At 42.4% G+C, this 25,759-nt stretch overlaps 1 protein-coding gene across 4 annotated transcripts in view; it reads right to left on the minus strand.

Annotated features, from left to right (window-relative positions):
• The window catches only part of bicd1a (bicaudal D homolog 1a), a 51,938-nt gene extending 30,384 nt beyond the window's left edge, over positions 1-21,554 (minus strand). For all 4 annotated transcript variants that reach the window (XM_064342930.1, XM_064342929.1, XM_064342931.1 and 1 more), the window contains exon 1: positions 20,946-21,554. In XM_064342930.1, the coding sequence (XP_064199000.1) occupies positions 20,946-21,161 (216 nt within the window). In that variant the 5' untranslated portion in view covers positions 21,162-21,554. The remainder of the gene's footprint in view (positions 1-20,945) is intronic.
• Positions 21,555-25,759: the final 4,205 nt, after the last annotated feature.

Consider the following 25,759-nt stretch of genomic DNA (forward strand, 5'->3'; position numbering starts at 1 on the left):
ATAAGGAACTGTGGTCAAGCAGACTTAATACATTTTTCAATTCATGTGCAGTTAGTTCTCAAGTGAGAGGCAAAGTCAAAGGCAAACATTTCATTATCTAATTATGAATGAAAAAACAACTATTTTAATGCCCAGCACTACATGACTATGTTACGCCACTTTATTGTCATTATAATCAGACTTTAATTAAGGGAACAGGGAAAATGCCACAATGATGATCATTTCACATTTCTGCTATGAGATCTTTAATAAAGACTGACTCAGGCTCTGGATTTAAATGGACAGCTAATGTGGAGCGGATGGTAGTGTTATTGATATGGTAACCTGTGCAGCATGCGCTGAGTGAATGCATAGCCAGCAAAATTATCCCAGATGGTGTACTGCAGTACTGCTATCAGAATTTCAGCACCATGGAGAGAGACACATATGGGCAAAATCTCTCTTCCTGGGTATGTTTTTAATGGTCAGCTTATTTGTATTCATGTCTGTTTTAGTCTATCTCTGAAATAATTAATGTAATCAATATAGTCTAGCTATCTCAAGGGAAGAAGCATCACGTCAGGAATTTATCACTCTGAAGTCAGGAGCTCAAAGCCCTCAGACTTTTAATATGGAGTCTATCAAACCGATCTCTGTATCCCTTCAGCCAACAGGAGAGCAGTTGGACTCCCAAGCCAAAGTCATTCCTAAAATCAGACAGAAAGGGGGAGGGGTGAATGACAATTTGGGGCGGGGTGCGTAGGAAGCATGAGTTGCAGTAAAAAGTCACCAGACCAGACACCAGACAATTTGGATTTGATCTGAAGGTCGAAAACATCAAGAAAATGCTGAATGATAATTTAGTTATAATAGGGAAAATGTATACAAAAAGCAGATACAGCAGAACTAGTCTTCTTTCCAAGCTTTTAATCGAAATGCCTGACAACAGCTCAATGGATGATGTAATGTCTGATGATGAAACCCTATTAGTTTCAGTTTACAAATATACACTTACTGTTGCTTCAGAAAAAAACCACAGCATGTACAAGTACAGTATGTCACCATATTCCACGACATTTAAAAGATATGTTTATCTACTTATCTATAACACAACAGATTGCTAAATAAAAATGCTAACATCTAAAACATAATTTTCTTCCCTGAAATAAAATATTTGACTTGTATCTGCACACAAGACTAAGGGATTATTCAGGTTCATTTATTTTTGTGCAGCAGAATCAGCAGAGTGTGGTTGGGGCAGTGCACAGAAAGAAAGGAGATGGGGAGCAGCTATCTGCACCGTGGCATGTGTTGGATGTGGCAGGCTCTATCATGCTGCTCTCTCATGCTGTGTGTGTTTGTGTGATTTGTTAGGAGAGTGGAGTGGATGGGGGTGGGTGGTGGGGTGGAAGCTCACAATGTGATTAATGTAATTGAGGGAAGGGAGGGCAGGAACTGGAGGATCAGGGGGGATGTTCTGACACACTATCTTGGAACAATGTTTAATGTAATGAAGACCCTGTGGAAAGTGGGAGAAAAGGGTTTGAGTGAGGGAGGTCGATGGAGAGCAGGGGGAGTTGATGGACAGCCACGGGGTGGATGGATGTAGCAGACGAGGGAATTTCTTCACACAATACTGGTAAATTTCAGAAACCCATTAATATAACTGAAGCAGTGGAGAGGATGGTGGTGAGAGGATTTAAAAACACTTTCCTGGTAAAAGCAGGAGAGTGCTGGGTTTTGACAGCTGTGACAGCCATGCCGGGTGAGGAACGTAACAGAATGCGCCTGCGTCTTCTGGCTCATCGGCTTGATCACCGATCCAAAAACTCTGTCCACATCCCCTGGCGTCAGGCAGACCCAGCTCCAGGACGCCGCTCCACAGCGGGGGCGATTTGTTTCACACGAAGTTGTCTCGGCAACCACAACAGCCTTGCAGCAACAGGGTCCAACAAGACCGGTGCCAAGCTGCCTGGGGAAAGTCCCAAAGAATCCCACAATAACCCTGAGGGAGACTGTGAGGGAGGGAGCAGTGGAGTGTACATTAACATCCTTCACTCTTTCAAACTCAATCTGCAGGGGCGTGCACACGCAGAGAGTACTGCACTGTCACATACGCACACAACTAATACAATGGACTCCATAGCTCACACACTCAGATTAGCCAGCCAGTATACAAGTCGAACAAGGGTTGCAGAAGTCCAAGCTGTTGTGAACACAACTAATGTGTACTGGCAAATTACAAAAGAGCACTGTCTCCATCTAGGAATTTATAGGTTTGGTGTACTCTTAGGTATAGTGCAATGCCTGAATTTGAAGTAGCCATGTTTACTGAACTCAGATAACTGTGGGATTTGGACTTTGGACTCTCATCTTGCCTGTACCATTAGCAATCTTGCAGGGAATGCAAATAAAATGAGTTCCCTACCCCAGAGGGATCAGAGCAGCTGTATTTGCTGCTAAAATGAGTGACATGTGGTTGGCTTTTAAATTTATGCTGAGCAAGTTCTCAACTGTTGTAATTTCGCAAGAAAGAGATTTTCACAAAGTTCCATTTAGTAAAATTGTAATTAATATGAGTGACATATTACGGATATCAACCACTTAAGGTGAGAATTTAAGTACTGATTATAGTATCCTGTGCTTAATCATAATTTCTCTATTCTGTCTCCATATTAGTTTCACCTAATCGTCCATTCCCACTCACCACTCCCCACTGTTTTCAAATCTCATAAAGAGACAAAAGGAAAAACTGCGTATGATCAAACTGAATTACTAAGGGTGTAACTGTGAGGTAAATAGTTCTTAACATAAAATTCTGTTTAGTGCACTTACGCACTAAACCTTCCAACTTGAACCAAGTTGTGGCAAGGCTTTTCTGTGCAGGCTGTGGCATTGTACTGGTTCAATTTCAACAGCAAGTCCGTAGCGTGATGAGAATTCAAATATCCTCTCATCTCTACGTGCGTGACCTTAACTGTACTCAACGAGGACACAAGCTGCTAAAACATCCTGTCGTCAGTGGGAAGGACCAATCAAATTTCAGCAGACTGGCTCGGATTAACACCAGGACGTGCCCATTCACATTCGTGTCTGAACACAGCTCCCTCCGGCAGCCGATATGCATACATTTAGCGTTAAAGCAGATAAAAATCAATCCATATACAAATAAAGTGCAAAAGCAATCTAGCCTCAGAGCTCAGTGAAAATTCCGAGCAATGTTTCCATTGGATTTCAGCAATAAAGGAGTCAAATATTAAGACAGCAATATGGATTCAAGTGTACTGGTGATAAGAAGGCCTATACGTAGGGAGAAATGGAAAATGTGCGTTGTTATGCCCTCAGATGAAATATAAATGAAGTGCAAAATCTCATTAAATATTTTACTCTACGTAAATTTATGACTGCAGCTACGGTACACAAAGCAAATTTCACTTCAGTTCTATCTTGGGTTGTTTTTTCCAGTGTAGGTTACTGAAATGTGCTGGCTTGACAGGAACACTCCTAACAGCCCACTTTATGTCCCATATCAGAATTTGTCACTCTTCTTTGTACTACAAAAAGATTGCTAACCACCTTCCTCAACAGACTACAGAATAGACAGTGTGTCCGCCCACCTTGGGGGTACAATCTGCACCAACCCCAAAGGTCAGACAGAATAAAGCCTCTATTCAATGCATCTTGATTAAGCAATTCAATTTGGAAAAAAAGTACGCTCATCCTGCCACAGATAAGAGGGACACCTGGATCATTTCCCAGACTGACAGTCACCGTTTCTGGCCAGTGCCCACCCGCCCCGCACGGAGCCCGTGCCCATTTGCGTGACGTCGGCCGCTGTGCCACGCTGCTGCTGTCCAGCCTGGCGTATTTATCACTGCCCGAGTGCCCGGCGTGCTGGGATCTGCAGCTCAGAACATATGCTGCACAGGCCTCCTCCGGACAAACACCTACGCCGTGTGAGAAACAGAGTGAAACATCATAAACTCCTGCCCCTGTCAGGCCCTTGGCTAGCCAGTCAGGAGAAAGGACATGACATACAATAAATGAGTGGCTTTCTCCTTTTAGCACGCTGTGCTACCCGAAAGGGAATATAATTTACTACACGAGAGCTGAGGGCGAATGAGGGGGAAGTGGAACTTGGACACTGACAGATTTCAGGGGTCTCCTGAAAGGGCAGAGGGGTTCACTCCAGCACGAGTACGGCTTCTCCAGCACTGAGCGAGGATATGCTCGCCCTGGGCCTTCAGCCGGAGAATCCATTAACTGTGAGGAGCCCTTTGTACTTAACTGCTGACTGAATTCTGAGAGACCAATTTCCCACATGAGGTGACTGAGGGATGGTGGGACCGGCCTAGGGAGAGTGAGGCCTCATGAACCGCATAATGAGCGCAGCTAACATATGCTGTAATCACTGACTCACATAAATTGATTAAAAGAACTGTACCACTCTAACCGTCACTGAAAATATATGCAACCTTGGGGTTCACCCAACACTGCCATACAGTCTGAACTCTCACCAGAGTGCTCCTGCAGTACAGCGCTAGCGGGCCGCCCCTTTGAGAGAGCGGCTCTGTTTGAATGCGTGTGGCTGAGCCCAAATGTTTCAGCCCCGCCGTAGCGCCTGCGGGGGGGGTGGGGGCCTGGACGGTCGCCCCGACACACAGACGCCTGAAAGGCCAGGCTGGTCAGCGGTCGCCGCGGAGACAAAGCCAGCTCTCCGCCGCGGCTTTCGTGTGAATGCGGCGCGGGAGGGGCGCGCCGCCAGAGGCCAAACGCGGCCGTGAGCAGATGACCGTGTTAATGCTGCTCCCCCCCCCCCACCCCCCGAAGCTCCGCCCCGCTAAGTCTGTGATTCGTCAGTGCGATTAAATGGCAGACTGCACATGAACCTTGAATCACGGCCACATCTATACTTTCAGTCTGAGAAAATGGAGAAATAAACCTGGGCACTGCTTTTCTGTCAAGAGTGAGGTGATTTAATCCTGGATATAAACTCTTAATGCCTCTACAGGGGCTAAAGCCCAAGCCATATATATGTACTCGCCACCATTTCTGGAAGGAATACATTAAATGATCATTAGACATATATATTCAGGACCACCCCGTCTTACAGAATTTCAACACAGATACTTTTTGAATGCGGAGCTTAAGTCTTTTCGTCCTTTCCATCAGTCTTCCAGCTGCTTCAGACATTTTACTACACTGGTCCAGTTTTGAATTTATTTTGCCCATAAAATATTCATTTGATTCAAAATGTGCCAATACATACAAAATTACCCTGGTGGGCACTTACATTTTCACCGCATATATTTAAAATGACTTGGGATTATACTGCATTTTAATTGACAAACAGAGACATGAAACAGCATGGATGGATTGACCACAGTCAATCTCTGCTCTGCTGGCACTGCAGCCTCGTATAATGGACAATTAAATTTACATTGGACCGGGGTCTCTGTCAAGTCAAATCTTCATCCTACCCGTTGGCCTTGGTTACCATAATGGCACTGGGCTTTTTTTTTTTTTTTGCACGTGTGATTGCTGAAAAAGGTCAGAAGCCATGTTGCCAAGTCTGCATTTCACAAGCAAATTCAGGCTTCTTTTCTTCTTTTTTTTTTGGGGCGTCTTATTTATTTGTGGAGTTGGTGGCAGGGCTCGGCCGTTTGGTTGTGTGTGTGTGTGTGTGTGTGTGTGTGTGTCCGTCAGATCAGCAGCTCTGTTCTCACGCCAGGGCCACGAAGGCCCTTCTCTGGGCTTCACCCTAAAGGTGCACTGTACGCGAGTCAAACCACTAATGGCGATCATAAATACACTCATAAATACACTCTTTACATGGTAAGAACTCTCTTTCACCGGGCCTTGTGTGGCTGGAGCCCTCAAAGTGCAGGCAGCAATATGGAATCATTAATCAGACGTGCACGGGACTGTGGTGGCGAGCTGGGTGTGGCTCAGTGTTATTATGCTTGCAGAGATTGCCTGTGCTATTATGTCAGATGGACGTGCAGTAAATCAGACTGTGATTACAGATGATGGAGGGCTCTGCTCCCAGCATGCACTTCTAGTCTTCCATAAGCGCTGTGATTCGTGCGTGTCCTCAGCTGGCTCCCCCAGGCTCACGCCCCACAGACACAACCCCCTGCCAGCTGCCAGGGCTCCTGCCCAGGGTGTGCCTCTGCAGCATCCGCAGCCCCCCACCCCCCCCACCCCACCGCATCACACAGCCACCCAGGACAGCAAGACTTCACAAAAACAGGTGGAGCTTCCAGCTGCTTTCGGTGAGCTGCTGATTTGAACCAATCACCGTGTTTTCCTGAGCGGTGATTGACGGCGCATGGGTGCCTGTAGCTCCATTGATGATGGAGGGTACTGAAGCCTAGCTCTCCCATCGCTATGGCTGCCTGACTGTGAAAGCACAGCCGCGCCACCCTGCTGCGCACAGAAAAGAAAAATGCCTCTGCTGCATTCCACCAAAGAGGAAAGGGAACGACCCAGTGCTTCAGGATTAGCTGTTTTCTCTATCATTTTCTCCAGATACATTGTCTTTTTTAATGTATCTAGGATGGAGATTACTTGTTTTTTGTACCGATGCACAGTGCACAATGATTGTCACCTAATACTCTTGCTTTCCTTTAATGATATGACAAGAATTGTATCTCTTGTTTTGTTTTTGTTTGCTCTTGACTGAAATGAAATGACTGGCATGATAATGTACTTGTAAGATTGTGTCAGGGATGAATAGCCCCCAGTGATCAATGAGGAGCAACAGCCCTGATAAGAGTCAGTCAGGCAGCGAATCATTCTTTCTTTAGGACGGAGTGTGGCACAGTGGGTAAGGAACTAGACTTGTAACCGAAAGGTCGCAGGTTCGATTCCCGGGTAGGACACTGCCGTTGTACCCTTGAGCAAGGTACTTAACCTGCATTGCTTCAGTATATATCCAGCTGTATAAATGGATACAATGTAAAGTGCTATGTAAAAAGTTGTGTAAGTCGCTCTGGATAAGAGCGTCTGCTAAATGCCTGTAATGTAATGTAATGTAAAGACAACATGGGGCATGGGACAACACTGAAGGGAGTAGAAGGAGATAGAGGGAGACAGAAAAAGAGAGAAAGTGTGTATGAGAGAGGGAGAGAGAAAGAGAGCGGGAGAGGTGAGACATGCAGAGAGAAATAAAGAAGGGGAGAAAGAGTGAGAGTAGAAAAATTGGGAGGTAGAGAAAAGGGACACTGAGGCTGAGGGAAGAATGAGAATGAGCGATAAATAGAGAGAGAGAGCAAGGGAGGTGACGGGAAGGAGCGAGCGAGTGAGAAAGGGGAGAGAGACACACTGCAGTGCCAGCATACGAGCCACACCCTCCCAGCCGGAAAACTGCTCCCCAGGCCCAGAGGGAGGGTTGGGTGTCCCGCTCTACACCACTGATAATGCCAGCGCACCCCCCCATTAGCTCCAAACAGGCCGGCTCGATACACACTACAACACAACCATTATCCTGCTTCGCTTCTGTTGTAAACTTACTTTCAGCTATCAAAACACTGCAGAATCAGACTCACATTCACTGATGGCTGCTATTTGGGGAGACAGAGTGGGTGAAAGATATACACAGGCAACAAGGTGGTTACAGGCTTACTTCCAGGAGGAAATGCTGCTATTCCACAGAGCAACTGTTTACTTAACCTGAACCATTTCAGTGAGCCTTGCTGTAACCTAGATTCAGAATTTTAAGAAGATGGCATTTAAAAAAATGTACAGTACATTTTCTGAATACAGTCACTCTGAATGCAGTCATCTGGTTAACACCGGTAACATAACATTACCCGGTTGTCATGGGATACACAGAAGCTGTGAAACAACCAGCCAGAAAAAATGATTAAAAAAAATACAATTAATAAAAAGTAATGAGCAGCTGCTCATTCATGTTTAATCTGTATAATCAAGGGGGAGGTGTTTTAATGTCACTTCCTGTGGGTTATTTTTCCTGAATGGGGGGTTGGGGGTGTGTGTGTGTGTGTCACACTGTCTGCGAGAATGACCTTGACCTGAGCTGAATATTAAACTCCATTGAGTGACAGCATGGGGCGGAGGGGAGTGGATTGTGATTCCATTCAAGGTCAAAAATGGTTTTTGGATCATCAATCCATCCACCCCCTCCCTCCAGGACCATTTTTCAAGACCCTTCCTCCCAGACGCATCATTTTTATAGAAACACACATGTGCATCTATCTTCCATTCTCTGTCTCTCACAAATTATATGCGAACTACTGGAAAAAAACACTGCCAGTTAACAAGCACAAATGTGATTTCCAACAGCCAAAATATAGAACTACCAAATGATTACAAAAACTGAATTCCACACACTATTAGTTTGTATGTACACTATATATGGTTAACATAACAACGGTCAAAAACGAACAGAAAGTGCCTGAATGTACTGCACATCGTAGGTGAGAGCCTGCAGTGCGTACGGAGGCTGGCCGCAGACGGGTGCGACTGCGACGACGTAAACACTTTCGATATGAAAGCGTACCCGCTCCCCGCGGCGTCTCCTGAGATTGCGGGAGGCACGGCTAAAGTGGGGCACTGATCGATACCGGCCCCTCCGCGCCTGCCGGCTTACCGCTCTTTCAGGAATCATTTTTCCCCGCAGCAGAGCGGCTCCTTCAAAAATAACAAAAAATCCCCCCACCTCACCCCTCCCTCCTGAAGAAAAACGCCCCGAGGCGCTTTCCCGCAGACCGGGATTGGCGAGAGAAAAAATCTGGAGTTAGCGGTCCAGTAGTAACAAGGTAGTGCTGGTTCAGGGCGGCAAAATGGCAGTGGGGTAAAAATACATGCCCCTCTACAGCCAGCGCACCACTCCCCATTCTCTAGGGCTCAATCAACCCAGCTGAAGTGGAAAAAAGAGACCATATCCACAGTGTTGTACAGTGACTCACTTTCTATTTTCTTTCAGTCTAGCTCTTCTCTCCCCACCCCTCTCTCTCCCTCTCTCCTCCCCCACCCTTTCCCCTCTGTTTAATTAATATGCAGTGACCCTCTCTTATTAGCACCTCCACACATTTGATGGCTTTACTTCCGTGGGCCACGCGGTTCTGATGTCTCTTTCCCTCTCTCCGTCTTCCTCCATCCCTTCCGATCCTTCCTCCATCCTAGAAGTGTAGCTCTTAACTACTGTTCATGCGCTGTCCTTCTTAATGGATTCTTTTGTCCGCTCAGATGAGTTGTTTTTCAGCCACAGTTAGTCCTCTGGTCTTCGTGATGGCGTATGCCGTCTGACTCCAAATGCAATCTCCACAGAGGAAAACAAAGGCTAATACCAAGACCAGACACCCACTGCTCTTTTATGTGTGAGCAATCCATGCAAAAGGAGACACCTCAGCAACAGTTAACACCTGTCAGACATCTGTTACCTTCATTTTTCACAGCTGAAAATGGGGTGACTCAACACAAAAAGAGCTGTTCCTTTAAAATGGTAAAACATACAGTATATGCATGTAAATACCCTGAATCAAAATCTGATTGTCTATACTTTTGTCTCATATTCATATTTTGATCTCAAATCCAAATGCCTTAGTTACATAGCAAAAATAACAAATTTCATCCTACTGTTCCCCACCCACACACATACACAAATATTTGAATATATGTGTGAGTGGGAAAGAGGCAACATTATCACCCACAAAAGGACTTGAACTAGGGTCACCTTGGCTGCTACATCTCTCTGCACCACAAAGGGTGAGCGCATATCACACATAAACACATTTTGGAGCATGTCCATGCCTCTAGGTGAGTGCATGCGTGAGTGTGTGTGTGTGTGTGGACCCTCACAGCCAATCTCAAACCCAATATATTCTGCAAAAGGAGGGGAAATCAATGTGCTTTTCCCTTTCATACTAAGCCCCTCCTCTGGGACACAAAAACCGTATTCCTGGAGAAGAAAGGGGAGAGGGCAGGGTGCAGAGGTGGGGTCCCATCAGGCGTCCACCGCTATTGGTAGTACCCTGTGATGATGGGGTGGGGGCGGGGGAGAAATAATAGGTACCCCTGTTGCTTTCCTTCTTTCCAGCCAGAAAAGGGGGATTTACAGCCACAGATGTCTCTTGATTAGGCTAGAACCCTTGGGCTCCCTTTGTTCCCGTAAAACAGAGGAAAAGGTAGGAAGGGAAAAAATGTAATCGCTCACTGGTCTCACTCCCTCTCTCTTTTGCTCTTGCTCTCCCCATTTCCCTCTATCACACACTCTTCATACATCTTTCTGTAATTTGAATAAAAAATCAGCTCTTTCCTCACTTTCTTTGTGAAAGGGAGATACTTCTGGCGACTACTTGATATGCTAGAAATATGAAGTGCGGGATGTTCTGTGAAAATGTGGTGTGATATTACAAGGAAAGACTACAAATGGAAGCAAATGTAATGAAACAGGGGCGGGGTAACGTTTACAGAACTTACATTTGTTTTTGAAGTGTTGACATGTTAATTCTAAGAAAAGAGCATTCTTTTTAGGGAGTGTATTCTGAGAACCTACTGGCCTTCCATGTTTGATTATATAGCCTATTGCGAGAAAAACAGTACTATGCTAGTAATACTGATACTGCTAGCACTATTAGCACTATGCCACCCATGGGGGGAAAAGGGGTACTTCAGCTAACCGAGTATTACCTACTACAGGCGAGCTACCACCAAATGAAAGAGACCTGCACCTCTCACTGACAAGAGCCTACGAGAGTCCAGCGAGTAGCTAATGCTTATAGCTGCAATAACCCTAGCAATATCTAAAGTTGAAAAAGCCCACATTACCAAAGTGGGATGAAGACAACCGTGTTTGGCTGCTGTGGACTTCTAGCCAAAGTCTGCCAATGCAGCCCAGACGTCAAATGGAGATGAGGCAATAGGGCTCTACCTCAGAGCTAGCACCTTTACCATGTGCTAAAGTAATTTCATTTGTTCAGATATAAAATAACATAATATATAACATCAGGAAAGGGGCCAACTAAAGACTAAGCCTGGTGTCACTGATTACTATACATTATTAATGAAACTGCATCTCCTTTGACTTTCACCAGATAGAGGCTTTCCAGCATAGACGCTAAAGTGGTTGCAGTCAGATTTTCCATGGAATTCATAATTCATAGTACAGGGAGGTATGGACTGAAGGTCCAGGTCGAACTTTCCATCTTGTTTATGAAAATGCAGGCTTTAAAATGGCAGAGAAACTCAGGTTAATGAAGCTGATGTAACTGCAAATAAAGTGAGACAGAACGAGCAAGAGATATGACATGCAAAATATCAAGAAGATTAAAAATTGTTCCTGTTTTCAGCTGGACATTTATGTTACATTGTTGAAGTCACAATAAGCAAAGATGGATTTCACTTAATGCTTCTTGTCATTCAGTATTCATTTGCTCTCTTTTATTTTACAATCAAACAGGGCAGAATCCAGCTCATTCTCTGGGGTAAAATAAAAACCTCAGAGGAAATTGCAGCTGGCTTTCACTAAGTGCTTCTCATCATTCAGTATTTATTTGCCCCCCTGGATTTTACAGGCAAAAGTCACCTCAACCTTCTGGGTGAAATAAGAAAAGAACATTCCGGATGTATTCCGTGATTCACTGCCTGAAAGAATAGGGTACAGTAACCCTTGTGTCTTCAGCCACACATACGTGCTGCAGTTTCAAAAATGGGCGACGGTTCTACAAGCTGTCGACCCGTTGTCTATAATCTGTCTGTGAATGGCTGGTTCCACATGCTACAGCTTTGCGTCCATGTCTCCTCCTATGTCCCGTTTGACCAACAATCTCCAAATCCTTTCACCCACTCATAGTGTCTCAAAAGATTATGGATAACAAGTGTGTTTACACTGTTGCGCTATCAAAATCACCAGGAGCAAAATGAGGCTGCAGTCTTAGGCAAGAGGTCTATTAATGTAACTTGGATGGCAAACAGAAAAGCAGCGAGTAAGAGATTACACAATGGCACCAGTGGGCTATAAGTACAGACACTCAGAGCAACAGTCAAGCTGCCACAGATGCGCATTCAACACACAAATCTGGATTCCTGCTACCCGAGATGAGCAACAAGCGCTGACAACACAGGGCTATACTCATGCTATCAGAGTGAGGTAATAAGTACCAACATAGTCGCTTTAACACTGCCAGTCACAGACATTATATGCAGACTAACACAGATCCAAATGAGGAGGCCCATAGGTATTCACATGCATAATATAACCAAGGTTGGGAGTGAGTCTGATTTGTCATCCATTTTAAATAACTGAAACAGCAGCTCTCTGCATGACCAATGGGCTACATTCTAAACCCCTGACACAGCAGTGCATTATGATTATTTCTGCCATTGTTTTCCAATTTTATGCATTCCATCTCACATGCCTACAGGAAGGACCTGTGGGGACTGTTGTGAGGAATGTTGTGAAGCAATTTTGCTGTGGCATACAACACTGTTGTATTCCCTGTCCTCTGCTACAGCATCCAGTCAGAAATACAGTATTTTAATCCAGCCTGTTGTGCTGTGACTTTACCGCCTAGGCTCACCACAGGCCAGTTTTGGCTGGGACCACAGTGTTGATGTCATAGACCCAGGAGAACGGTTGCCGATAACTGTGACCTCATTTTCAAGCAGGTCTCCTTCACGGCAACAACAGCCTCTTTGCCGGGAAACTAGAATGGAACTCAAAGGGTGGGCAGGCATCTCAAAATTCACTTTACCATGCTCCATTGAAATTCATGCACAAATGTCTATCTGTTGATAGGCGGGCACAGCAAACAAAGAAGCAAACAATTCAATTCATGCTCAAATCAAATGGGACCTCCACCTTGCCTGAATGTAATGTAATATAATGGATGCAAGAATGACACACCCAAATGTAATTCATAGGCCAAACTAACATACTGGACTACACCAAGGCAGCCTATCCTGCCTGCTGTTGAGAGAGAATCCATCTGAAAATGACATCATACAAGCCGTGGGGTAGCTGTGAATCCATGCCACTTGAGGCTGCGCCAGTTGATAGTTTTACAAGGCCAGGGAACTCAGCCCATTGCAGCTGACTTGGCATTTTGTCATTACCACTCCTGAGGTGCATAACCAGAGACTCATTTCACCATCACCCTCACCCTCAACAGCCCCCCCCCCCCCACCCCACCGCCTCTAGCAGCCCACTAAGAGGAGATTCAGTGTCTTTGGCAAACGTGAAGCTACACCCAGTTAATTCACTGAAAATGATATAAAACTGTCAAATAAACACCAAAGGAGAATACAAATTTAACTGTCAAGTTCAGGGCTTAATTGAGCATTCATGAGTGCGTGCTGCAGGAATCTCAAACTGAACTACCTGCGGCAGCTACAGTAAAATAAAAAGCAGGTAGATGTAGAACAGATTGTTCAGCAAACTAAATCCAGCGAGCACAGTTTGAATTCCGTCTCTGTCAATGTGAGCTTTACAAAAGAGAGAGAAGATGAGGTGTAAACTACCGATATTGCCACAGAGGTCTCAGAACACATTTTGAGTTCTCCGCAGATCTAGTTGATATTCATTGAAAAGGATACAACAAAAATGCAATTGAAGACCAGTTCCTTTTTCTACCTGAGGGAGATACTGCATCAGTTCTAGCGTAAGGGTTTCAGCTGCCATATCGCACCCGTCAGGCAAGAGCTCAAAGACCGTCTGCGGCTTTCAAGTCCAGCAAAGTGAAGTTGAACAGAGGTCACGTGCACAGTAGCCGTGCTCTCACAATAAATGACGATGCTGCGGAAAATGAAAAATGACCCCTCCCTTATGCCTCAACTTCCATGAGCTGCTTGAAGAATGACGTGTCAATCATTTTGAAAAAGTTAAGCCCCACATGTATTTCTTCACAACAAGTTTTAATGTTGGGTCCAGTGACATGGAATATGCACAATTCTCCGGTACTAAATTTTCCACTGATATCAACCATCTCTATTTGGACATCCTGAATTACAGTGAATAATAAACAGATATCACACACTTGTGATAGTGATAGTGTGTGATATCTGACAAATGTCAGATATCACACACTTCCAAATATGGGCTTGCCTATCAGAGAGATTTCAGAGAATTAACTAATTTCCCTCAACAGATGTTCAATGTGTAGGTGTGCACACCTGTCCTGGTCACAGCTGAGGATGACTGAGAATTTAAAGCGCTGTTTGATAGCCCCAGTTGAATAAAAACGGTGTACTGGGAGATGTAGGGCTGCGGGTGCTGGAGCCGCTCGTCTCGCTACGCTACTGCGCCACGGCGCTGAGGAGGCTGAAGATGACTCCCGCATTGCTGCGTGGCAGATGGATAAAAGAATGAGGTGAGCAGAGCTGAAAATCGATCGCCGGTGTGGTTGGTAAATCAGGTTGCGTTGACAGGTGACTCAGATCGAGGCATAGATACGCGCTACGTCCTTCATTACTCACCACCCTGTACAGGAAGACAACCTTCCCCTTATCAGTCCCTGCACATTCCCCTATCATGATTGGTTGAGTTTTACACTCAAAGACACACAAATATAAGAGCAACAAAGGAAAATCAATACAAAAAAGTACAAACTAATTCATCTGAAGTTCACCTTTAAGCCACATTAAATAACAAGCACAGTAAAAATACTTATGTATATGGATCTATGAAGGTAGCAAAGAGACAGAAGCTGCAGCCTGGGATAGGTAGTGTGGTGGAAATTACCTTCATTTCCCCCGGTCGGTGAGAAGAGTCCAACAGACTTACACAGGAATAGGAGAATCCACACAGTGGCACAACAGAAAAAAAATAAAGTCCTTTATTTTATACAGTTGAAAGTGGGTGAAAAGCGTGTTCTGGAATTTTCCCAAAATCTGTCTGTCTCAAACTGCACGTAGTGCAATTTTGCAGCTCATCTCTGATTGGTTATTTCTGAGATATGGACTTGTTTAGAAGTTCTGACTTCTTCAAGGCTAACATGTCACAGTGACTAAAAACAATGATACAGTACAGGGACAGGTTTCTGTGAAAAACAGAAACACGCGCGAGAGGGGCTATGCACTCCCAATACTTCTCAGTTAGACAGAAAAGCAATTTAAATGATTTCTTATGGTTATATAAAAGCAAGTAAATATATGTAAAAATTAATTTCTCATTTTTCCCTTACAGTAGAGAAGAACCAAGACATCAAAGCAAAAAAAAAAAGAAAAGAATAAGCTTCATCTTCATCTTGTTTTTAACCTTTAACCACCAAGACACCAGAAAGATGTGGGAGGAGCATTGACTCTACCACATACAGTTGGTCTCCAGGAAGAATTTCATCTGACCCAATAAAGTCACCAGGACTCCAGAAGGAAGGCAGGCTAGGAAGTCCCACAGGGACCAGGGCTGTCCAGCACTGATGAAAGACCTCAGGGGCAACACGTAGCCTTGGAATGACTGTTCCCCTGGTGTACAGTGTAAATATCTAGCAGCCATGATTTATTAAACCTTAAGTGCATTTGTGTGCCATGTTAAGCTCATGACAAGTCGTGATAATGATTTAGCCAATATTGCTGATAACGTTGCTGATTTTTAGGGCAGAGTTGTACAGTAGACAGATGTGAAATAAGTTAAGTTGTAAGTTAACCAACCAAATAAATTAAAATGAGAGTAGAGAGAGATGGAAAAGCCGAAGAAAAGGGCTGTAGCTAAGAGCCTAAATCTGCCTGCTCAGCATCTTGCCCAGACAGAACCCCATATCAGCCCCATCCATCTCCCATCTGCTCCTGCTCAGAGCAGGAACCACTAGGCACCACAGAGAAAAAAACTGATCTGAGCATCTCAGCCCTTCTGGCTTTTCCCCACTGTATAAGGGAAAGGGCTTCCAAGATCACTTCTGACGCCACCGGCGTCTAATTTCAGTTAAAAACAAAATAAAAAAAACAAGCCTTATATAAAAAGGCTTTCTAAGACTGTCTCACACACATCCCATTTCAAGGCTTAAAAAAAAAACGAATAAGATCGAATAAAAAAAACTCAGGATCTTTTGGATAAAAATGAGACACTCTCTGTGTGAACAACGGGACGTGCACTGCACTGCAGACTTCAAACTGTGAGACGAAACGGCAAAGGGGCATAAATAATACTAATTGTCACATAACAGGCATGGATGGAAAGTGCCACCTTTGAAAACACACCTCTGCGAATGGCAAATAAACACCCTGCAAGGCCATGCATTGTGACGGCACAGCGACAGAGCGATGAAGGTCAGAGAGAAGGAAGGCATACATCTATAACTGTGCATATATATAATTTAGAGTGGGTATGTGCGTGATCCCCCACAGACCCCGCCCGTGTGCTTGAGTGTGCTGTCATGGCTTTTTAATGCGCTGCATATACTGAGGGGGACAGTTAAAACAGAGTGGGAAGGGAACAAATGGTTTCCTTAAGAACCGTAGACCAAATTAATGTCTTTCATCTTACTGTCTTTGTTGTTGTTTCCACACAAAATCCTATTGAAAAATCCCAGCATAACTGGGATTTTGAGCCAGACAGGGGTTTGATGCCGGGCCCACCTCCCACTGTCTCTCCTTATATAGCCCCGCTCTTTTGCATTTGAATTTATCTTAATAGCTGCTGGATGCGACCTACACTTCTTTAAAGAACTGTCAAGCCCACAGATCCTCCTTTGTGCTAGTAAGCATGAAAATGAATTCTTTAACATGTATGTACCTTTTCATCACTTCGCTGGTTGCTAACATATTGCTAGATATTCACTCTTTGCACAGATAAAAACTAAATTCAGGCAAGAGGAGAGTATTAAAATGCAGGTGAATTCAGAATGGATAATTCATGGATTTTTAATTTCTTTACCAAAGTGAGGTAACAAAAAGCAAACTTAAACGAATCAATTAGGGGAGCATCTTGCTCAAAAGCTTGTAGCACATTTTCTGGTGGTATATCTGAATTTTTTAATCGATTAAGTACTTTCCATGTAAATGAAGTTTAAAGCTAGCTTTGTGGGAATGCAAATAAGAAATACTTAAGCCTAAGTATTGTAGTATCTGTCTTTGGCTAAGAGATCATTGCCAAGGACAGAGCAAAAAACTGTCAGAAGTGAGTTTACCCACAATACAGCACAATAATTACACAGAGAAGAACACAGACAACTGACACAGAATATTTACCAGCCTCATATTGGACTCCAGTAAACAATTATTCAAGTAACAAAGGAAATCTGTGATGGAGAGCAAGATTCAAGACTGCATAATATTTAATTTTACATACACAAATACACCAAATAAAGCACTACTCAGTCTAGAATTTTAAAAATGTTATGTCATGCGTTTCAAATATCTTAATACAAATAATGTACTGTACGTCCAGACACGGATATACAGTAGTTTACTGAATAAATTGTACAGCATGTTATTTTTTATGATCCTATAGCCTAGATTATGCACTTTTTTCATTCATGCATATGTACATGCGTTTTTCACCTAAATTGTGTTCATACAAAATACATACTAAAGACAAAGGGTTTTGGAGCGAACCAAGGCTACATCTTGATTTCAAACCTAAAAACAAGGACACAAATAATTAAATGATTTGCACAGGCTTGATGTGGTTCCCCTTGGCCATGGATTAAGATTATGGGTGGGAAAGAAGAATTAATCCCATACACTGAGAAAATAAACACCTCCAATCATGGAGTCTGATCCCCAAGCTTCTTAACTCTGATTCTGATAGATTACCACCCAGTCTGATCTGCATCTGAGGTTTCTATTCAGCTTCTGTTACATGAAAGCATGTCAAAAACATTGTGCAAAAGTGCACTTTAACAAAAAAAAAAACAAGGTTAAGCTTCACAAAGCTGGGACAGGCTATAAAAAGAATGGGCTGTAGGCCAAATGTTTCATTTTTTTAAATAACAGAAATAATATTCACCTAAATAAACCTCCAGACTGTTTAAGTGCTCTTGTGTTCACCCCCTTACCCCTTCATTCCAATATTCCAGAGACTGTCCCACCTACGCCTGATGGAAAGTTAAATTATTTTCTTCCGTAGGCGACGGTGAACATCGTTTCTGCGTCTGAGCAAGACCCCTGAGGGTCAGAACGGTGTCCTGTCACTGCACCATTAACGTTCCCCACTGTGTTCCAGCCAGTCTTATTACCCAGAAGCCTGTCTGCCTTTCAGCTGCTGCATCCTGCATCCTGCATACTGACCTTGATGAGCATGCACTCTCAGTGGCTGCCCGCTGCCTGCCTACCTGCATGCTGGCAATAATACACAAATGGATGAATGCAGGAACATGGGAATGCATTTGCATAATTGACAAATGCATGTGCAGCGAATTGTCAGCCAGTATAAAAAGAGCCAGCAATCAATAACAGAGCGCACAGCTCAATGAATCGTGAATTAGTTCATTATTCAATTAATTTGTTGTAAATTCATAAAGTAAAGTTTGGAGTGAAAACAAAGTTTTTTTTTTTTGGGGGGGGGGGGGGGGGGGCAGCGAGGGTGGCAACAGTAATGAAGGCTAGATGGAAAATGTTTGGGTCTGTGCTGAATGATATTCTTCAGTATAGCTCTAAATTAATGCAGCAACACAGGAAATAAAAAATGGAAATAGCCATGCTAAAATAAGATTAAATTGGGTGCCATCTAACTGAATGTAAAAAATAAAAAGTCTCCACAAGAAAAAAACAGAAGAGCATCCAATGCATGAAAAGTGTTTGCCTTTTAGGAATGCAGTAGCGCCACATCAAATTAATGTACCACTCCAGGAGATTAGACTTCACTTAATTATGACCTTTTCCCAGGAAACTGCCTGTTGTGCTGTACTATTATTAGAAAAAACAGACACAGCCCTTCATGTCAGTATTTGGGTTGATTCTATAATCCAACAGCACGCTCTGTAAAACTAATGTAAGTTGCGCAAATGAATTGTTCATCAGCTGTGGATATTTCCATGCAAAAACTGAACATAACATTTTAAAGTTACAATTAAATATGGTAACTTCTACTTATTGGCAGCAAATACTTAGCCATGCATTGTGTATAAAACTCAAAGCTGGGCTGTTATACTCCAGGGCTGTTACAGTGCAGTACATTCAACAAACTGCTGAATTCCATCCAGAATCTTCCCTGCAGCCATTAAAAAATCTCCTCTCTCTCTCGTTCTGGCTCTCCCCTTCTTGCTCTTTCGCTTTTGTTTTTCTCCCTGCCTCATCTTCCCGCCCTCCCTCTTCTTTGCTTGCTCCTTTATTAGCCACTCACCCCCGTACTGCTTAGGTATGACATTTTGGGAGGTGTAACTGTCAAACAGAGAGTCAGACATCTCTTATAATCAGAGTAAGGGCTAACTGTGAAATACAAGCTGGCTCTGTCCCCCTCTTTTGTCTGCAAAATCACTAGGAAAAACTCAAAGCACACTAGCCAAAAGGTTTGGCAGGACCACTATGCATTTGTGAAATTACAGGCCAACAAATACATTTCACACCAAAAACATACACATGCAAGCACAGACCCCTGTTTAACCCCCACCTCCCACTCCACTGCACACTCACATTACCTCACATACTCCCTTGATGAGTCAGAATGTCCTGCTACACCCTGTCTAATAGCCCTTATCTTAACAATATGATGAGGTCTGTAGTTAAAATATCTATAGTGCTATCGATAACATGGTATAAAATAGATGGCAACATATAAAGAAGAGTGTATTATACAGTATGGCCACCAGTTGGTTAGACAGGTGGATGTGTCAGAAAGGAGGACAAAGGTAATGAGCTGACTCAACAGAGCTAAAGAGGACGATCCTGTCCTGGGATCCACAGATTCTTTATGAAAAGGCTTAATGAAAAGGCTGGATCAAGGCATCACTGATCTTCCCGGATTGGGCTCCATAAGCCCACTTTCATCACTGGCAATATTTGTGTGACATCACACCAGTGTAACTACACAACATAAAGGTTCACTGCCTGCTCTCTATAGTGTACAGGAAACATTATGATTCTTGTATGATGCTTCACAGATCTGCAGACCTTAAAAACATTTATATGGCCTATACCCTCTCTGCCAATGGAAACCATGCTGTCAAGGGAAACCTGAAGTTTGATGGTGCCACACAGACCTTGGGTGGTCTACACTACATGATGCACAGTTAAAAATGAAGGCAACTGTAATGACACCATATAACAGCCTGGAATGTGAGGGGCAGATGTGTGTCAAGTGAAGTTATGCAGATTTCAATCACACACAAAAATTGATCACCTAAACAGAGAACCCAACAGAAAATACCCTCTTCAGCATTAGCCAGATTTACATAGCCTATTTGTCTGAGTCTGGCCCATGCCGACTTCAAGAAAAACATGACAAAGCCGTCCACAAGTAACCGTCCCCGCAGAAACGGTTCATTGGCATAAGTACGCGCCCTTAAAAATAAACCATACAACGCAAAATTAAATGGAAAAAAAATCGCTGGAGAAATTCACGCTGTGTATCCAAATCCACGATAGATTCGTATTCCTGCAGACAAACGGCATTGTGTAGTTTGCCGGGGCTTCCACTGCACCAGGGATGCGCATACCTGCGTGCTTAGGCTACATCTACCCATGGGATTTCAAAGGCTAGATAACCCTTCATGCACAAACCCAAAATAAAAAGAAAAAAAAAAGAGAAGAAAAAGAAAACAGGCAAAAAGCACGATGAATCCTACTGATAATAGCAGAGCATCTTTTCGTTTGACACACCAACTTAAGCTTTCGCTATAAGCTTCAATTTCGGAAATATCTGGCCCTGCCCTGTCCCCGACCTGGCCGGGACTCAGTACAGATTTGCTCACAATCACAGCACCAATAAAAAATAAATCGTACGTGTATTCCAGTAGTGCTAACGCACTCTGAGCGAGCAACACTTAGTGAAGTTCAAACTGCCGCCTCGTTATGTATCAGACGATGACAGCACTCACTGATTGATAATGAACGGTTCAATTGTCTACCTCTTGCAGCTGCTCCAACTCTCGCTTCAGTGCCTCCTGCTCGATTTCCAGATCAGTATACTGCTGCTTCAGGGTCTGGTTTTCTTCCAGCACCACAAGACCGCATTCCGCCGCCCGTATCTTCTCACGGTTAGCTTCCGCAAGCTCTCGGGTCAGCCGATCTACCTCCGCCCGGTACTGATCCACGGTTTCCCCGCATCCTCCTCCAGCAGCCATCGCCCCTCACTCACTCGGTCCTGTCTCGCCGTCTCAACGTTGGCTCGACGAGAGGCGGAGGTAGAAACAGCTGTAGCAAAAGGCGAACCCTCCCCACCCGGTGACCGGACGAGGATGAAAACAGAGCAATGACAAGTAAATATTGCAAACACCCACGCCTATGTAAGATCCTTATGAAGCAATCAGATGCAGTTTAGTCCTGAAGATATTTTGGGTGAAAAGATAGCGATGTTAAATTCCTTATCGGCGCCCTGTCCTTTGGCTATCTGCCTTGCATCCTTTTTTCTTTTCTTTTTTTTGCTTATTCATGGGGACCTGGACGCCATCTCTCCCTTCTGCTCTGAAGCGAAGTCTACATAACTTGCTTCCATCCTCCTGCTGATGACGTCACTATATCTCGGCGCATCGTTCGCTGTCAATGTAGCTTGCCTGTTTATAGTGGAGAGAAAACGTGGTTTCATCAAATTTCATTTGAATGCCATTGTCTGCTACTTTCATTATAGTAATAAAACAATTTGAGAAAATTACAAATTTTATTGTAGCCTACTGTAGCTAAATTCTTTATTCCCAAGAAAAGATTCCAAAAGATTATCCCTAAAGTCAATATTTTGTAAAAATTATTTAAAATATCTGATGTACTCCTTTAGATTATTGACAATTATAACACTGTAAGTTTTTCATGAACATTTGATAAGATTATACAGTTTCCTTGATAATGTATGTATTTCTACTTATTTATTTTTTTATTCAGTTATTTACTTACTTTAAAAAAAATATTTACTACTTATTTATTATGTATTTGCATTTATTAGCAAATGATTTAATTATTTACTCATACTGTTAATTTCATGGATGCAGTGTGTTGTAGGTTGTAATTTTATCTTGTTACTCGCAATAAAAATAGAAAGAAATCGTGATTGGTTGCTTGTTGGAAACCGTTCAAAAGACACAAAGACAGTTTGAATTCATACTTCATAATAAACACCCAATCCTACTGTGAAATGACAATACATTCAATTGAGCCAAGCTAGGTAAACTATCACAACTTCCATTAGGTAACTGCTTGTCAAAACTTTGTGCAATATTACTGAACAAGTGTATTGTACACACACAAAAGACAATCAGAAACACCAATTATATATCGTTAGCAATAATTTGCTTGGGTACTATTTTAGAGTAAAAGTGATTCATTTATAGGGAAGTTATTTATTTACCAATATATTTTTTTCTTAAGGATACAAAAGCCAAACTGAAGACGTTGGCTGGAAATTAAGCTTGGCTATTAACCTTAGAAGCACAGCACATCTGTTTCTTGTTTTTAACTTGTAACAATGATAAATTGCATTGTCCCCAAAAATTAAAGAAATAAACGAAAATAAAATAAATAAATCAATAAATAAATCACTTACAATAAGTATTCTTTAGAGGGTTATTGGCAGTGCCCCATCTGAAAAATGGACTTGCGACTTTCCAATTGCAAGAATGATCTTTACCCAATGTGCAACACTGCCATCTAGAGGTGAACCACAATGTTTTCGTTTCAAGCAATGGCATTGTCATGCATTCTGTTTAAACTAACTGGCAGATTTAAACTATTTAGAATGACACCACAAAAGACAATAAGAGAGGTGCATAATCGAGTTAAAAGTTTCTGACTCACGTTCAGCCGCACAGCAGAAAACAGCTCCTCTCGTCAGTACGACAAAAAACTCATCCTGCAACAAGGCAGACTGACGGCCAGTGTTCACTTCTCATGTTGCACGTTTGGATACCAAGTCGTCGATTAGGGGACACTATATGCTATATATTTATTTTCCAATTTAATGTCCACATTATGCTTCAGCTCCAAGTCAGGAGAATTACATGAATAGTTTAAAAGCTTTTTCTTTCCTGGCTGTGGAGGCAGATCTAACTGTCTCACTATTGCCATCTGCTGGAGAACTTGTATAAAGCTATGTTTTGCGCTCCTTTACACTGATGTGCCACTATTTTCGTTAATGATGAGAAAAACTTCTCAGATTTATGAATGGAAATTGTTCTGTATTTAACATTTGATTGCAGGTGCTACAAATGCTGATAAGGTGATTGTGTGGTGTGCCAACAATACAAAAATAAGTCTATGAAAGGAAATAAGGTTCAAAAGAATCCATTAAACTGTGAAATTAATATATAATATATTCAATTTTTAATTAATATATTGACTTTTTAAATTGAACTTTGAAAAAATGGAACCTGTATTTTTTTGGGATGCAGTTTTTTAAGATTTTAATTTTGGGAAGCTAAATTTGTGAGATTAAAAACTATACTAAATTCTAAGTGAATAAAATAACTCAATGGCCCTTCAACAACACACTTTAAATAACAATGTCAAAAACTGTGTTGTAATAAATGTAAGAAGGATCAGCCAGAAACATTTCTGGGCAAAACATTTTGCTCAAAGCTTTATTACAACAACAAGCTGTAAAACTCACACATACTGACAAGACACATTTTCCCATAATGCAATACACAAAAGGAATGTACAAAGAATAAAATTACAAAGAATAGCAGAAAAGACATGACATGGACAGTGTACCCACTGTATCGACTACTACCAAATTATATTTTGATAATATCCTAAACTAATTGCTCACTTGTGATAGTGTCGTAAAAATATCCCTCTGAATCTTAATCAAATCAGAATCCTACTTCCTCAGGATAATTCTGTAGCTCTTGTTCTCTTTCTCTCTGATTATGTTTTAGGAGACTGGTGCCCAGTTTTCTTGAATTGGGTTGACACACTTCCCCCACCTGTGAAGTTTGGTGGAATTATTTAATGTCAGTGTAATTTGTATGTATACAACTGAGCAGGCTTTTCGTAACATGACTTTATGAAGTTGCACTAACTGCAGTTAATGATTGCATAGCAGTTGTACATGTAATATGTAGTATGTATGTATGTGTGTGGATTCCTGCATGTACAGTATGTATGTATGTATGTATGTATGTATAGACTACTATTATATTTCATATTCTAAACTCTAAATTTTAGACTCATTTAGATACATCCATGATGTCTGTACATTCTATGGTAAATGTACACCGGTTTGAAAGTTGAGATATAACGCTTGACAGATGTGAGTCGTGTGTGTATGTGTGTGTGTGTGTGTGTGTCTGTGTGTGCGTGTGAAAAAGAACCCTACGTGTTCAAATGCAGTCTAATCCACACAGAAATTAAGCATTGTCAGAATAATTATCATAGCAGCACAGGACCGAAAACACAAATTGTTATAGTGTGTGCTTGTATACATGTGAATGTAAACGTGACTGTTTGCTATATTCCCCTCCAGATCGTATGATTTATCTCTCATTCTTGATCAGTATAATGGCGATGGTTCCATTGTGCCGAAGCTAGAAAATGTAGGTGCAGGAGCATGTCCGATAAGCATTGATTACACAGGGAGCAGTGTGAGGCTGTAAAGGGAGATAAGGATGGGGTGAAAAGTTTAAGAGTTTAGAGTCAAGGCAAGACCACTGTTGTAAAAAAATACAAACGCGAGAAGTTGAAGCATAAGTCACTGGGACAGGGCCCAAAGCGGCACTGCGTGACGATGATGCACCTGTTAACGGGAACAACAGAACGCATCACCGCAAAGTCTTTCTTACTTTCGGGAACGTGAATCATGCCTTTACGCTACATCGGGTTGCTCTCTTAACTGTGGTACAATACAACCCTCGGGCATAACTTTTTGCTGTGTAAGTGCTTGCAATGAAGTGACCGCATTTCCTGATGCTCATTTTCAAAGCTAAAAACCTGTCAGTGCTCAGACTAAAAATGCTACATTATACTTTCATCAGAGTCAGCAGATTATTTGGAGTCACAAAACTGTTTTTATAGGTAGGCAAGGTGTTTATTTAGTCTCTTACAACATGACTGCGACAAGAAGAAAAAACACATTTTATGGGCTTAATTGTGTTCTCTTTTCTTTTTTGATTAGCCCCATCTATTCTCTGCTATCAATCAAGGAAAATTACGTTTCTCATTAGGAGCTAGCCATGTCAGTGAGCCAATTGTCCAATGGAGCTGTGCTTGTCTTCTGATTTACCTGCAGAAAGTCTGAATACTTGTGAACCCCGGATGTAGGATCTTTGCAGAAATCCCATTTCTCAAGAAAAAAAGTTTCCACTTATTTTGATAACTGCTTTCATTTGGGAAAGTATGTATGTACAGTGTAGGCATTTATGTATGTATATTCTGTAAGTATGTATGTACAGTATGTATGAATGTATGTATGCATATCAGCAATCGGCAGATGTTAGACATGCTTAACACACACTGTGCAGTAAATACTAATAATAATTATAATTTTACACAGTGCTTTTATGCAGTGTGTACAAATGCTTTCCAAAAAGGGCACAAATCAATAGATTAAATTAAAAGGCATTGAAATTAACAAATATATATCATTATTGTTGTTTTTTAATGTTTACTATTGTGTTACAGGCTGTTCTGGGCAAACCTACAGGATGTTCTTGTTGTTCCAGTGATATGCATTTAACTATGCGTATATGGTGCTGTGATAAGATAACGTCATGTTCCCAGAAAATAACAAAGGAAA

The sequence above is a fragment of the Anguilla rostrata genome, chromosome 7, assembly GCF_018555375.3.
Source record: "Anguilla rostrata isolate EN2019 chromosome 7, ASM1855537v3, whole genome shotgun sequence".
In the NCBI taxonomy this organism is placed as follows: Eukaryota; Metazoa; Chordata; class Actinopteri; order Anguilliformes; family Anguillidae; genus Anguilla; species Anguilla rostrata.